Source organism: Oncorhynchus kisutch, linkage group LG13 (assembly GCF_002021735.2).
Source record: "Oncorhynchus kisutch isolate 150728-3 linkage group LG13, Okis_V2, whole genome shotgun sequence".
Lineage (NCBI taxonomy): Eukaryota > Metazoa > Chordata > Actinopteri > Salmoniformes > Salmonidae > Oncorhynchus > Oncorhynchus kisutch.
Genome location: NC_034186.2, coordinates 4,348,341 through 4,365,007, shown reverse-complemented (window position 1 = coordinate 4,365,007; position 16,667 = coordinate 4,348,341). Strand labels below are relative to the sequence as shown.

Below are 16,667 nucleotides of genomic sequence, written 5' to 3'. Positions count from 1 at the left end.
CCTGTATATATCCTCCACATTGACTCTGTACCGTAACACCCTGTATATATCCTCCACATTGACTCTGTACTGGTACCCCCTGTATATATCCTCCACATTAACTCTGTACTGGTACCCCCCTGTATATATCCTCCACATTAAATCTGTACCGGTACCCCCCTGTATATAGCCTCCACATTGACTCTGTACCGGTACCCCCTGTATATAACCTCCACATTGACTCTGTACCGGTACCCCCCCTGTATATAGCCTCCACATTAACTCTGTACCGGTACCCCCCTGTATATAGCCTCCACATTGACTCTGTACCGGTACCCCCTGTATATAGCCTCCACATTGACTCTGTACCGGTACCCCCTGTATATAGCCTCCACATTAACTCTGTACCGGTACCCCCCCTGTATATAGCCTCCACATTAACTCTGTACCGGTACCCCCTGTATATAGCCTCCACATTAACTCTGTACCGGTACCCCCCCTGTATATAGCCTCCACATTGACTCTGTACCGGTACCCCCTGTATATATCCTCCACATTAACGCTGTACCGGTACCCCCTGTATATAGCCTCCACATTGACTCTGTACCGGTACCCCCCTGTATATAGCCTCCACATTGACTCTGTACCCCCTGTATATAGCCTCCACATTAACTCTGTACTGGTACCCCCTGTATATAGCCTCCACATTGACTCTGTAACGGTACCCCCTGTATATATCCTCCACATTAACGCTGTACCGGTACCCCCTGTATATAGCCTCCACATTGACTCTGTACCGGTACCCCCCTGTATATAGCCTCCACATTGACTCTGTACCCCCTGTATATAGCCTCCACATTAACTCTGTACTGGTACCCCCTGTATATAGCCTCCACATTGACTCTGCCACGTTATTTTTGTGTTACTTTACATTTTTATTTGACCATTTTTAGTTTATTTAGTAAATATTTTCTTAACTCTATTCTTGAATTGTTGCATTGTTGGTTAAAGGGCTTGTAAGTAAGCATTTCACAGTAAGGTTGTATTTGGAGCATGTGAAAAATAAAATTTGATTTGATCTGATAGATAGTAGTCTGTTCACTCCCCACCGCTTCAAATAACACTAGTCATCTGATGTATCATCAAATGTATTTATAAAGCCCTTCTTACATCAGCTGATGTCACAAAGTGCTGTTCAGAAACCCAGCGTAAAACCCCAAACAGCAAGCAATGCAGGTGTAGAAGCAATGCAGGTGTAGAATGTAGGTGTAGGTGGTGTAGAATGCAGGTGTAGAAGGTGTAGAATGCAGGTGTAGATGCAATGCAGGTGTAGGTGCAATGCAGGCGTAGGTGGTGTAGAATGCAGGTGTATCCCCTTCATCTTGTCGACGGGGAATTCTCCCGTTACACCATGCTCCCTCCGTCCCCTCCGCAAGTGTCCCAAATGGCACCCTATTCCCTATATAGTGCGCTACTTTTGACCAGGGCCCCTAGCCTAGCCATTGACCATGGCTCTCAGTTCCATTACATTGCACATAAGAATCAATGGACAAAGGCGTTATCTCATACACACCTTTTTATAGGGTTTTAATTGAGGTTAGCGTTTCCACATGGCCATATTTCCATGTTACAGTGAGGGTTTAAACCACCTGTGGTAATTAGCTATCTAGCGTGCTCTGAACACCTGTGGTAATTAGCTATCTATGCTGCTCTGAACACCTGTGGTAATTAGCTATCTATGCTGCTCTGAACACCTGTGGTAATTAGCTATCTATGCTGCTCTGAACACCTGTGGTAATTAGCTATCTATGCTGCTCTGAACACCTGTGGTAATTAGCTATCTATGCTGCTCTGAACACCTGTGGTAATTAGCTATCTATGCTGCTCTGAACACCTGTGGTAATTAGCTATCTATGCTGCTCTGAACACCTGTGGTAATTAGCTATCTATGCTGCTCTGAACACCTGTGGTAATTAGCTATCTATGCTGCTCTGAACACCTGTGGTAATTAGCTATCTATGCTGCTCTGAACACCTGTGGTAATTAGCTATCTAGCGTGCTCTGAACACCTGTGGTAATTAGCTATCTATGCTGCTCTGAACACCTGTGGTAATTAGCTATCTATGCTGCTCTGAACACCTGTGGTAATTAGCTATCTATGCTGCTCTGAACACCTGTGGTAATTAGCTATCTAGCCTGCTCTGAACACCTGTGGTAATTAATTATCTAGCGTGCTCTGAACACCTGTGGTAATTGGCTATCTAGCGTGAACACCTGTGGTAATTAGTTATCTAGCGTGCTCTGAACACCTGTGGTAATTAGTTATCTAGCGTGCTACTGTAAATACAATCTACCTCTGTATATAGTGTAAATACAATCTACCTCTGTAACATAGAAGGTCCTTTGGACGTTATGGAGTAACATCAGGCTCCTTTAAGAGCACATCTTGGACTAGGTTAAGCCTAACCCCATAGGGCCCTGGTCAAAAGCAGTGCACTACATATGGAATAAGGGTGCCATTTGGGGCTCGATCCCCTGTCTTCAGTGAAGCATGGGAGCGTGTGGCAGCATGTGTTCAGCTCAGCACAAAGGGAAGTGCTAGGCTGTGAAAGGTGGACCTTTGTTCCTTCAACCTGTCTTTCATGATCTTTTTAGGTCTCTGGGACGTTATGATCCTCTCCCCTCCCTCCCTGGGCCACTATGACCATCTGTCCCTCCCTCCCTCCCTGGGCCACGATGACCCTCCCTCCCTCCCTGGGCCACTATGACCATCTGTCCCTCCCTCCCTCCCTCCCTCCCTCCCTCCCTCCCTCCCTCCCTCCCTCCCTCCCTCCCTCCCTCCCTCCCTCCCTCCCTCCCTCCCTCCCTCCCTCCCTCCCTCCCTCCCTCCCTCCCTCCCTCGGCCACGATGACCCTCCCTCCCTGGGCCACGATGACCCTCCCTCCCTCCCTCCCTGGGCCACTATATCCCTCCCTCCCTCCCTGGGCCACTATGTCCCTCCCTCCCTCCCTCCCTGGGCCACTATGACCCTCTGTCCCCCCCTCCCTGGGCCACTATGACCCTCTGTCCCTCCCTCCCTCCCTGGGCCACTATGTCCCTCCCTCCCTCCCTGGGCCACTATGACCCTCTGTCCCCCCCTCCCTGGGCCACTATGACCCTCTGTCCCCCCTTCCCTCCCTGGGCCAAGATTGACCCTCTGTCCCTCCCTCTGTCCCTCCCTCCCTCCCTCCCTGGGCCACGATGACCCTCTGTCCCTCCCTCCCTCTCTCTCTCCCTCTCTCACTGGGCCGCTATGACGCCCTCCCTCTCTCCCTCCCTCCCTCCCTGGGCCACTATGACCCTCTGTCCCTCCCTCCCTCCCTCCCTGGGCCACGATGACCCTCTGTCCCTCCCTCCCTGGGCCACTATGACCCTCTGTCCCTCCCTCCCTGGGCCACTATGACCCTCTGTCCCTCCCTCCCTGGGCCACTATGACCCTCTGTCCCTCCCTCCCTGGGCCACTATGACCCTCTGTCCCTCCCTCCCTGGGCCACTATGAACCTCTGTCCCTCCCTCCCTGGGCCACTATGACCCTCTGTCCCCCCCTCCCTGGGCCACTATGACCCTCTGTCCCTCCCTCCCTGGGCCACTATGACACCCTCCCTCCCTCCCTCCCTCCCTGGGCCACTATGACCCTCTGTCCCTCCCTCCCTGGGCCGCTATGACACCCACCCTCCCTCACTCTCTCAGCCCTGCCTGCTGGCCAGCTGGCTGCTCCCATGGTGTCACTTTCCCGTGGGCTCCTGGCTGGGAGGAGGCTTGGTGTGTGTGTGTGTGATCGAGTGTGCCTATGTGTGTATTCATGTGTGGCTGTATGTGTGTTTGTATGCGGCTGTGAGTGTGTGTGTTCGAGTGTGGCCTTTGTGTGTGTGTGTGTGTGAGCAACTCCAGCTCCAGCCTACCTTTGCACCACAGCCACCCAGCAGAGCCAGAAAGACACCCGACGACGGAGACAGAGAGAGAGAGAGAGAGACTACCGTAGGCCAGGCAACAGGGTCCAGGTCCATCTTATTTGTGTAACAGTCACCTGTCAGAGCCAGAAAGACACCCGACGACGGAGACAGACAGAGAGAGACTACCGTAGGCCAGGCAACAGGGTCCAGGTCCATCTTATTTGTGTAACAGCCACCTGTCAGAGCCAGAATAGGAGATAGACTACTGTGGGCCGGCCATCAGCCAGGTGTGTATGTATGATGGTGCTGCACCGGGTGATCCAGGCAGCCCGTGCAGGCGATCTCTCAGCCCTGAGGAAGCTGTCCTCCTCTGGGTGCCTCACGGTCTCAGCCTCCATCACAGACGCCCAGGGGGCAGGCCCGGTGCACCACGCCGCTCGCTGCGGCCGCCTGGAATGTCTGCGCTACCTGGTGGTGGAGGTGGGGCTGGCGGCCGACGCCCGGGCCCTGAACAGAGCCACGCCCGCCCACGACGCTGCTGCTACAGGCCACGCCCGGGAACTGCAGTGGCTAGTGTACCAAGGGGGCTGCAATGTAGAGGTGAGCCTGAAATAACAAATCCTCCTGTGTTACTGAGGGTAGACCAGAGAGTTACAACATAATGCTGAGGCTGAACTAACAAATCATTCCTCCTGTGTTACTGAGGGTAGACCAGAGAGTTACAACATAATGCTGAGGCTGAACTAACAAATCATTCCTCCTGTGTTACTGAGGGTAGACCAGAGAGTTACAACATAATGCTGAGGCTGAACTAACAAATCATTCCTCCTGTGTTACTGAGGGTAGACCAGAGAGTTACAACATAATGCTGAGGCTGAACTAACAAATCATTCCTCCTGTGTTACTGAGGGTAGACCAGAGAGTTACAACATAATGCTGAGGCTGAACTAACAAATCATTCCTCCTGTGTTACTGAGGGTAGACCAGAGAGTTACAACATAATGCTGAGGCTGGTTGAGCCACTGATGGGGCTGGAGAGAGATGGAGATAAGTTGGTGTAGTTTTTGCCCTCATACGTGGTTGTTGACTCCTATGGCATTTAGCCAGCAGCCATGTATCAGGGCAAGAGCACTTGGTTTATACGGAGCAGTGTGAAGAGCAGTTTAGAATGAGTTCATGGTATCTGGACTTCCCAGGGGTCTTGTCTCATTCACTGCACATGATGTGGTGTTTAACCATCAGACTGTAGTGCATGTAAACACTAACCCAAAGTCACCTGGCTTCTGACCCAATTAGAGGGCCTTTATTGGCATGGGAAACACGTGTTAACATTGCCAAAGCAAGTGAGGTAGATAATATACAAAAGTGAAATAAACAATAAAAATGAACAGTAAACATTACACATACAGAAGTTTCAAAACAATAAAGACATTACAAATGTCATATTACGTATATATATACAGACTCTTATGTGTATATATACAGACTATACGATATACAGACCAACTACTTCTCTGATAGAGTTCAGTGTGTCAAATCGGAGGGTCTGCTGTCCGGACCTCTAGCAGTCTCTATGGGGGTGCCACAGGGTTCAATTCTTGGACCGACTCTCTTCTCTGTATACATCAATGAGGTCGCTCTTGCTGCTGGTGAGTCTCTGATCCACCTCTACGCAGACGACACCATTCTGTATACTTCTGTCCCTTCTTTGGACACTGTGTTAACAACCCTCCAGGCGAGCTTCAATGCCATACAACTCTCCTTCCGTGGCCTCCAATTGCTCTTAAATACAAGTAAAACTAAATGCATGCTCTTCAACCGATCGCTACCTGCACCTACCCGCCTGTCCAACATCACTACTCTGGACGGCTCTGACTTAGAATACGTGGACAACTACAAATACTTAGGTGTCTGGTTAGACTGTAAACTCTCCTTCCAGACCCATATCAAACATCTCCAATCCAAAGTTAAATCTAGAATTGGCTTCCTATTTCGCAACAAAGCATCCTTCACTCATGCTGCCAAACATACCCTTGTAAAACTGACCATCCTACCAATCCTCGACTTTGGCGATGTCATTTACAAAATAGTGTCCAATACCCTACTCAACAAATTTGATGCAGTCTATCACAGTGCAATCCGTTTTGTCACCAAAGCCCCATATACTACCCACCATTGCGACCTGTACGCTCTCGTTGGCTGGCCCTCACTTCATACTCGTCGCCAAACCCACTGGCTCCATGTCATCTACAAGACCCTGCTAGGTAAAGTCCCCCCTTATCTCAGCTCGCTGGTCACCATAGCATCTCCCACCTGTAGCACACGCTCCAGCAGGTATATCTCTCTAGTCACACCCAAAACCAATTATTTCTTTGGCCGCCTCTCCTTCCAGTTCTCTGCTGCCAATGACTGGAACGAACTACAAAAATCTCTGAAACTGGAAACACTTATCTCCCTCACTAGCTTTAAGCACCAACTGTCAGAGCAGCTCACAGATTACTGCACCTGTACATAGCCCATCTATAATTTAGCCTAAACAACTACCTCTTTCCCAACTGTATTTAATTTATTTATTTATTTTGCTCCTTTGCACCCCATTATTTTTATTTCTACTTTGCACATTCTTCCATTGCAAAACTACCATTCCAGTGTTTTACCTGCTATATTGTATTTACTTTGCCACCATGGCCTTTTTTGCCTTTACCTCCCTTCTCACCTCATTTGCTCACATTGTATATAGACTTGTTTATACAGTATTATTGACTGTATGTTTGTTTTACTCCATGTGTAACTCTGTGTCGTTGTATCTGTCGAACTGCTTTGCTTTATCTTGGCCAGGTCGCAATTGTAAATGAGAACTTGTTCTCAACTGGCCTACCTGGTTAAATAAAGGTGTTCTCAACTAGCCTACCTGGTTAAATAAAGGTGTTCTCAACTAGCCTACCTGGTTAAATAAAGGTGTTCTCAACTAGCCTACCTGGTTAAATAAAGGTGAAATAAAAAATAAATAAATATACAGTCTCTCTCTCTCTCTCTCTCTCTCTCTCTCTCTCTCTCTCTCTCTCTCTCTCTCTCTCTCTTTCTCTCTCTCTCTCTCTCTCTCTCTCTCTCTCTCTCTCTCTCTTTCTCTCTCCCTCTCTCTCTCTCTCTCTGTCTCTCTCTTTCTCTCTCTCTCTCTCTCTCTCTCTCTCTCTCTCTCTCTCTCTCTCTCTCTTTCTCTCTCTCTCTCTCTCTCTCTCTCTCTCTCTCTCTCTCTCGCTCTCTCTCGACGTGTGCTTTATGAAAGAGTTGACAGATGAAGAGTCCCTAGCTGGTGTGTTGTCATTACTTGTGCCCATGTCTTTGTTGTCCTGTCGAATTCTATAATGACTAGGATAATGGGTTATCGTTCTCTCTCGCTCTCTCTCTTTCTCTCGCTCTCTCCCCGTCTCGGTCTCTCTTTCTCTCGCTCTCTCCCCCGTCTCTCGCTCCCTCCTAAAAAAAAAACTTGTTTGTTCACGTAGGTTGTAATTCAGTTCTTTCTCACTCTAATTCAAACCGGCCCATCTCTCAACCTCAACGACCTGTTGATCTCATTTAAATACAGCTGCTCCACGTTAAAGACCAGGTTCAGAGTTTCTTGTTATCGTTCAGACCAGCGATAACATTTTTCTAAATTGGTGGTCTTTCCAACAGAGGGAACCTGTACGTGTTCCAGCTTATTGTGCTTCAAGGGTGAAAAGGGCAATAAGAATATTTAAATCGTTAATTAACATTCCCTCACATGATTGTAAGATGTATTCATCAGATTGTCCTGTACTCAACTCCCAGGGGTGTGAGTAAGTGATCTGATCGCTTTTCTTTTCTTTTTTCCGTTTGATAGATGTTCATATGCCAATAGGGGTGTTCAGACAGTTGACCCAATAGGATTATGTTCTTGTAATAGGATGGCGTAATACGATTGCTTTCTCAGGTTGGATTTTCACAACATGTCTTGTGCTCTGTGTTGATACAGTAGTACCATTATGAATAGATCTCTGGGTCTGTTTTTTTGTTTTTCCAGACCTAATATATCATAGTATGTAAGCACATCTATGGTTGTATGCGTAGATGTACAAGTTAAAAGAACTTGGTACCACTGTACTTAAAGGTTTATACTGCATTATAATGCCTTTTATAACACATTATAAGACTGCCATGATAACGTATGTCTTTTAATGGTCTAATACTGATCCTGATTTAATTCAAGCTATGGCTGTTTTGTAGGACCAGGATGCAGCCGGGGCGACAGCGCTCCATCTCGCAGCTCGGTTCGGACGGGGGGAGGTCGTCCATTGGCTGCTGTTGGTTGGTAGCGTCGCCGAGGAGACGACGGACTGTGGGGCCGTCCCCGCCCATTACGCTGCTGCCAAGGGAGACCTCACCTGTCTGAAACTACTGGTCCACCATGCACCTGGGTAGGACCAAAGATGAACAACATGTATGGACTGTTACCTTTACACCTCCATCCAGTATGTTGATGGTTGTCACTGCTTGTCTTACAGTGGTCATAGTGGAGAATAATGTCCTCATTGACTTATAGTGGAGAATAATGTCCTCATTGTCTTATAGTGGAGAATAATGTCCTCATTGTCTTATAGTGGAGAATATTGTCCTCATTTTATTACAGTGGTCATAGTGGAGAATATAGTCCTCATTGACTCAGTAGTCATAGTGGAGAATATAGTCCTCATTGACTTACAGTGGAGAATATAGTCCTCATTGACTTACAGTGGAGAATATAGTCCTCATTTTATTACAGTGGTCATAGTGGAGAATATCGTCCTCGTTGACTCAGTGGTCATAGTGGAGAATATAGTCCTCATTTTATTACAGTGGTCATAGTGGATAATATAGTCCTCGTTGACTCAGTGGTCATAGTGGAGAATATAGTCCTCATTTTATTACAGTGGTCATAGTGGAGAATATAGTCCTCATTTTATTACAGTGGTCATAGTGGATAATACTATAGTCCTCATTTTATTACAGTGGTCATAGTGGAGAATATAGTCCTCATTGACTCAGTGGTCATAGTGGATAATATTATAGTCCTCATTTTATTACAGTGGTCATAGTGGAGAATATAGTCCTCGTTGACTCAGTGGTCATAGTGGAGAATATAGTCCTCATTGACTCAGTGGTCATAGTGGAGAATACAGTCCTCATTGACTCAGTGGTCATAGTGGAGAATATAGTCCTCAGTTGTCATAGTGGAGAATATAGTCCTCATTGACTCAGTGGTCATAGTGGAGAATATAGTCCTCATTGACTCAGTGGTCATAGTGGAGAATATAGTCCTCATTGACTCAGTGGTCATAGTGGAGAATATAGTCCTCATTGACTCAGTGGTCATAGTGGTGAATATAGTCCTCATTGACTCAGTGGTCATAGTGGAGAATATAGTCCTCATTGACTCAGTGGTCATAGTGGTGAATATAGTCCTCATTGACTCAGTGGTCATAGTGGAGAATATAGTCCTCATTGACTCAGTGGTCATAGTGGTGAATATAGTCCTCATTGACTCAGTGGTCATAGTGGAGAATATAGTCCTCATTGACTCAGTGGTCATAGTGGAGAATATAGTCCTCATTGACTCAGTGGTCATAGTGGAGAATATAGTCCTCATTGACTCAGTGGTCATAGTGGTGAATATAGTCCTCATTGACTCAGTGGTCATAGTGGTGAATATAGTCCTCATTGACTCAGTGGTCATAGTGGAGAATATAGTCCTCATTGACTCAGTGGTCATAGTGGTGAATATAGTCCTCATTGACTCAGTGGTCATAGTGGAGAATATAGTCCTCATTGACTCAGTGGTCATAGTGGTGAATATAGTCCTCATTGACTCAGTGGTCATAGTGGAGAATATAGTCCTCATTGACTCAGTGGTCATAGTGGAGAATATAGTCCTCATTGACTCAGTGGTCATAGTGGTGAATATAGTCCTCATTGACTCAGTGGTCATAGTGGAGAATATAGTCCTCATTGACTCAGTGGTCATAGTGGAGAATATAGTCCTCATTGACTCAGTGGTCATAGTGGAGAATATAGTCCTCATTGACTCAGTGGTCATAGTGGTGAATATAGTCCTCATTGACTCAGTGGTCATAGTGGAGAATATAGTCCTCATTGACTCAGTGGTCATAGTGGAGAATATAGTCCTCATTGACTCAGTGGTCATAGTGGAGAATACAGTCCTCATTGACTCAGTGGTCATAGTGGAGAATATAGTCCTCATTGACTCAGTGGTCATAGTGGAGAATATAGTCCTCATTGACTCAGTGGTCATAGTGGTGAATATAGTCCTCATTGACTCAGTGGTCATAGTGGAGAATATAGTCCTCATTGACTCAGTGGTCATAGTGGAGAATATAGTCCTCATTGACTCAGTGGTCATAGTGGAGAATACAAATCAAATCAAAATCAAATCACATTTATTTATATAGCCCTTCGTACATCAGCTGATATCTCAAAGTGCTGTACAGAAACCCAGCCTAAAACCCCAAACAGCAAGCAATGCAGGTGTAGAAGCACGGTGGCTAGGAAAAACTCCCTAGAAAGGCCAGAACCTAGGAAGAAACCTAGAGAGGAACCAGGCTATGTGTGGTGGCCAGTCCTCTTCTGGCTGTGCCGGGTGGAGATAACAGAACATGGCCAAGATGTTCAAATGTTCATAAATTACCAGCATGGTCGAATAATCAAATCAAATCAAATTTTATTTGTCACATACACATGGTTAGCAGATGTTAATGCGAGTGTAGCGAAATGCTTGTGCTTCTAGTTCCGACAATGCAGTAATAACCAACAAGTAATCTAGCTAACAATTCCAAAACTACTACCTTATAGACACAAGTGTAAGGGGATAAAGAATATGTACATAAAGATATATGAGTGAGTGATGGTACAGAGCAGCATAGGCAAGATGCAGTAGATGGTATTGAGTGCAGTATATACATATGAGATGAGTATGTAAACAAAGTGGCATAGTTTAAAGTGGCTAGTGATACATGTATTACATAAAGATGCAGTAGATGATATAGAGTACAGTATATACATATACATATGAGATGAATAATGTAGGGTATGTAAACATTATATTAAGTAGCATTGTTTAAAGTGGCTAGTGATATATTTTACATTTCCCATCAATTCCCATTATTAAAGTGGCTGGAGTTGAGTCAGTGTATTGGCAGCAGCCACTCAATGTTAGTGGTGGCTGTTTAACAGTCTGATGGCCTTGAGATAGAAGCTGTTTTTCAGTCTCTCGGTCCCAGCTTTGATGCACCTGTACTGACCTCGCCTTCTGGATGATAGCGGGGTGAACAGGCAGTGGCTCGGGTGGTTGTTGTCCTTGATGATCTTTATGTCCTTCCTGTGACATAGGGTGGTGTAGGTGTCCTGGAGGGCAGGTAGTCTGCCTCCGGTGATGCGTTGTGCAGACCTCACTACCCTCTGGAGAGCCTTACGGTTGTGGGCGGAGCAGTTTCCGTACCAGGCGGTGATACAGCCCGACAGGATGCTCTCGATTGTGCATCTGTAGAAGTTTGTGAGTGCTTTTGGTGACAAGCCAAATTTCTTCAGCCTCCTGAGGTTGAAGAGGCGCTGCTGCGCCTTCTTCGCGATGCTGTCTGTGTGGGTGGACCAATTCAGTTTGTCTGTGATGTGTACGCCGAGGAACTTAAAACTTACTACCCTCTCCACTACTGTTCCATCAATGTGGATAGGGGGGTGTTCCCTCTGCTGTTTCCTGAAGTCCACAATCATCTCCTTAGTTTTGTTGACGTTGAGTGTGAGGTTATTTTCCTGACACCACACTCCGAGGGCAGAACAGTTGAAACTGGAGCAGCAGCATGGTCAGGTGGACTGGGGACAGCAAGGAGTCATCATGTCAGGTAGTCCTGGGGCATGGTCCTGGGGCTCAGGTCCTCCCCGAGAGAGAGAAAGAAAGAGAGAATTAGAGAGATACAGTCCTCATTGACTCAGTGGTCATAGTGGAGAATACAGTCCTCATTGACTCAGTGGTCATAGTGGAGAATATAGTCCTCAGTTGTCATAGTGGAGAATATAGTCCTCATTGACTCAGTGGTCATAGTGGAGAATATAGTCCTCATTGACTCAGTGGACATAGTGGAGAATATAGTCCTCATTGACTCAGTGGTCATAGTGGAGAATATAGTCCTTGAGCGTGGCTGAGGTGCACCGATGACCAGCTCTGAAACCAGATTGCATAGCGGAGAAGGTACGGTGGGATTCGAAATGGTCGGTAATCTGTTTGTTAACTTGGCTTTCGAAGACCTTAGAAAGACAGGGTAGGATAGATATAGGTCTGTAGCAGTTTGGGCGTAGATTGTCTCCCCCTGATGGGTGTTCATGCTTAGGTTATCCTTTTAGAGCACACAGGTGATTGTTGACCCTTGGAGCTTCATGTACATTTCCAGCGTGTATTTGCTGATTGAACAGGAAGCAGTGGTGGTAAGACATGATGAACCTGACCCAGAGAGATAACCCTAACCATAACCTGACCCAGAGAGATAACCCTAACCTTAACCTGACCCAGAGAGATAACCCTAACCTTAACCCGACCCAGAGATAACCCTAACCTTAACCTGGCCCAGAGAGATAATCTTAACCTGACCCAGAGAGATAACCCTACCCTTAACCTGCCCCGGAGAGATAACCCTAACCTTAACCTGACCCAGAGAGATAACCTTAACCCGACCCAGAGATAACCCTAACTTTAACATGACCCAGAGATAACCCTAGCGTTAACCTGACCCAGAGATAACCCTAACTTTAGCCTGACCCAGAGAGGTAACCCTGACTCTAAAACCTTAACCTGACCTAGAGAGATAACCCTAACCTTAACCTGACCCAGAGAGATAATCTTAACCTGACCCAGAGAGGTAACCCTAACCTTAACCTGACCCAGAGAGGTAAACCTAACCTTAACCTGACCCAGAGAGAGAACCCTGACCCTAACCGTAACCTGACCCAGAGAGATAACCCTAACATTAACCTGACCCAGAGAGAGAACCCTAACCTTAACCTGACCCAGAGAGAGAACCCTGACCCTAACCTTAACCTGATCCAGAGAGGTAACCCTGATCCTAACCTTAACCTGACCTAGAGAGATAACCCTGACCCTAACCTTAACCTGACCCAGAGAGATAACCCTAACCTTAACCTGACCCAGAGAGGTAACCCTGACCCTAACCTTAACCTGACCCAGAGAGGTAACCCTAACCTTAACCTGAACCTAAACTTAACCTGACCCAGAGAGGTAACCCTAACCTTAACCTGACTCAGAGAGGTAACCCTAACCTTAGCCTGACCCAGAGAGGTAACCCTAACCCCCCTGACCCTAATCTTAACCTGACCCAGAGAGGTAACCCCGGCCCTAACCTTAACCTGACCCAGAGAGGTAACCCTGACCTTAACCTTAACCTGACCCAGAGAGGTAACCCTGACCCTAATCTTAACCTGACCAAGAGAGGTAACCCCGACCCTAACCTTAACTAGAGAGATAACCCTGACCCTAACCTTAACCTGACCCAGAGAGGAAAAACCCTAACCTTAACCTGACCCAGAGAGGTAACCCTGACCCTAACATTAACCTGACCCAGAGAGGTAACCCTAACCCTGGCCGTAACCTGACCCAGAGAGGCAACCCTGACCTTAACCTTAACCTGACCAAGAGAGGTAACCCCGACCCTAACCTTAACCAGAGAGATAACCCTGACCCTAACCTTAACCTGACCCAGAGAGGTAACCCTAACCCTGACCCGACCCAGAGAGGTAACCCTAACCCTGACTCTAACCTTCCTCTCCTGACCCAGAGAGGTAACCTTAACCCTGACCCTAACCTTAACCTGACCCAGAGAGGTAACCCTAACCCTGACCCGACCCAGAGAGGTAACCCTAACCCTGACTCTAACCTTCCTCTCCTGACCCAGAGAGGTAACCTTAACCCTGACCCTAACCTTAACCTGACCCAGAGAGATAACCCTGACCCTGACCCTACCCTTAACCTGACCCAGAGAGGTAACCTTAACCCTGACCCTAACTTGACCCAGAGAGGTAACGCTAACCCTGACCCTACCCTTATCCTGACCCACAGAGGTAACCTTAACCTGACCCAGAGAGGTAACCCTAACCTTAACCTGACCCAGAGAGGTAACCTTAACCTGACCCAGAGAGGTAACCTTAACCTGACCCAGAGAGGTAACCCTAACCTTAACCTGACCCAGAGAGGTAACCCTAACCCTGACCCTACCCTGCCTCTCCTGACCCAGAGAGGTAACCCTAACTCTGACCGTGACCCTAATCTGACCCAGAGAGGTAACCCTGACCCTAACCTGACCCAGATAGTTAACCCTGACCCTAACCTTAACCTGACCCAGAGAGGTAACCCTAACCCTGACCCTGCCTCTCCTGACCCAGAGAGGTAACCACAGGGTATCCCATGACTCCTCTCACTCTGCCCCGCTGACATGTGATCGCCAGGGCAACGGGACCCATCCAGGTCAGCCACCTGGAAACCCCACAGAGATTCACACACGATGGGTGATGGCACCATGACAATCATACCACTCTACTTTGTTTCATTCAGGGGGTGAAGTTAGGGCCAGGTTAGGTGGGTTTAGGACCAGGTTAGGTGAGGTTAAGGCCAGGTTAGGTGAGGTTAGGGCCAGGTTAGGTGGGTTTAGGACCAGGTTGGGCAAGGTTAGGGCCAGGTTGGGTGAGGTTAGGGCCAGGTTGGGTGAAGGTAGGGCCAGGTTAGTTGAGTTTAGGACCAGGTTAGGTGAGGTTACTGCCAGGTTAGGTGAGTTTAGGGCCAGGTTAGGTAAGTTTAGGGCCAGGTGCGGTTAGGGCCAGGTGCGGTTAGGGCCTTACCTTAGGTGAGGTTAGTGCCAGTTTAGTTGAGGTTAGTGCCAGGTTAGGTGAGGTTAGGGCCAGGTTGGGTGAGGTTAGGGCCAGGTTGGGTGAGTTTAGGGCCAGGTTAGGTGAGGTTAAGGCCAGGTTGGGTGAGGTTAGGGCCAGGTTGGGTGAGGTTAGGGCCAGGTGAGGTTAAGGCCAGGTTGGGTGAGGTTAGGGCCAGGTTGGGTGAGGTTAGGGCCAGGTTGGGTGAGGTTAGGGCCAGGTTGGGTGAGGTTAGGGCCAGGTTAGGTAAGGTTAGAGACAGGTTGGGTTAAGGCCAGGTTTGGGCAGTTTTTGGTTAACCTGTCCCTACCCTCACCTGGCCTTAACCTAACATTATCATTACTGTAGAACTGTAGCATACTGTATAATCTGCCACTAACATTACTGTAGAACTGTAGCATACTGTATCATCTGCCACTAACATTACTGTAGAACTGTAGCATACTGTATCATCTGCCACTAACATTACTGTAGAACTGTAGCATACTGTATCATCTGCCACTAACATTACTGTAGAACTGTAGCACACTGTATCATCTGCCACTAACATTACTGTAGAACTGTAGCATACTGTATCATCTGCCAATAACATTACTGTAGAACTGTAGCATACAGTATCATCTGCCACTAACATTACTGTAGAACTTTAGCATACTGTATCATCTGCCACTAACATTACTGTAGAACTGTAGCATACTGTATCATCTGCCACTAACATTACTATAGAACTGTAGTATACTGTATCATCTGCCACTAACATTACTGTAGAACTGTAGCATACTGTATCATCTGCCACTAGCATTACTGTAGAACTGTAGCATACTGTATCATCTGCCACTAACATTACTGTAGAACTGTAGTATACTGTATCTGCCACTAACATTACTGTAGAACTGTAGCATACTGTATCATCTGCCACTAACATTACTGTAGAACTGTAGCATCTGCCACTAACATTACTGTAGAACTGTAGCATACTGTATCATCTGCCACTAGCATTACTGTAGACCTGTAGCATACTGTATCATCTGCCTCTAACATTACTGTAGAACTGTAGCATCTGCCACTAACATTACTGTAGAACTGTAGCATACTGTATCATCTGCCACTAACATTACTGTAGAACTGTAGCATACTGTATCATCTGCCACTAACATTACTGTAGAACTGTATTTTACTGTATCATCTGCCACTAACATTACTGTAGAACTGTAGCATACTGTATCAGCTGCCACTAGCATTACTGTAGAACTGTAGTATACTGTACCATCTGCACTAACATTACTGTAGAACTGTAGCATACTGTATCATCTGCCACTAACATTACTGTAGAACTGTAGCATCTGCCACTAACATTACTGTAGAACTGAAGCATACTGTATCATCTGCCACTAACATTACTGTAGAACTGTAGCATACTGTATCATCTGCCACTAACATTACTGTAGAACTGTATTATACTGTATCATCTGCCACTAACATTACTGTAGAACTGTAGCATACTGTATCATCTGCCACTAACATTACTGTAGAACTGTAGCATACTGTATCATCTGCCACTAACATTACTGTAGAACTGTAGCATACTGTATTACCTGCCACTAACATTACTGTAGAACTGTAGTATACTGTATCATCTGCCACTGACATTACTGTAGAACTGTAGTATACTGTATCATCTGCCACTAACATTACTGTAGATGCCACTAACATTACTGTAGAACTGTAGCATACTGTATCATCTTCCACTAACATTACTGTAGAACTGTAGCATACTGTATCATCTGCCACTAACATTACTGTAGAACTGTAGCATA

General features: G+C 46.7%; 1 protein-coding gene across 1 annotated transcript in view; it reads left to right on the top strand.

The window, feature by feature from the left end:
- The first annotated feature begins 4,050 nt into the window (after positions 1–4,050).
- Positions 4,051–16,667, top strand: part of espnla (espin like a) — a 54,757-nt gene continuing 42,140 nt past the window's right edge. Inside the window, exons 1-2 of the mRNA XM_031838021.1 lie at positions 4,051–4,512; positions 8,158–8,348. Of these exons, the coding sequence (XP_031693881.1) occupies positions 4,210–4,512; positions 8,158–8,348 (494 nt within the window). The 5' untranslated portion in view covers positions 4,051–4,209. The remainder of the gene's footprint in view (positions 4,513–8,157; positions 8,349–16,667) is intronic.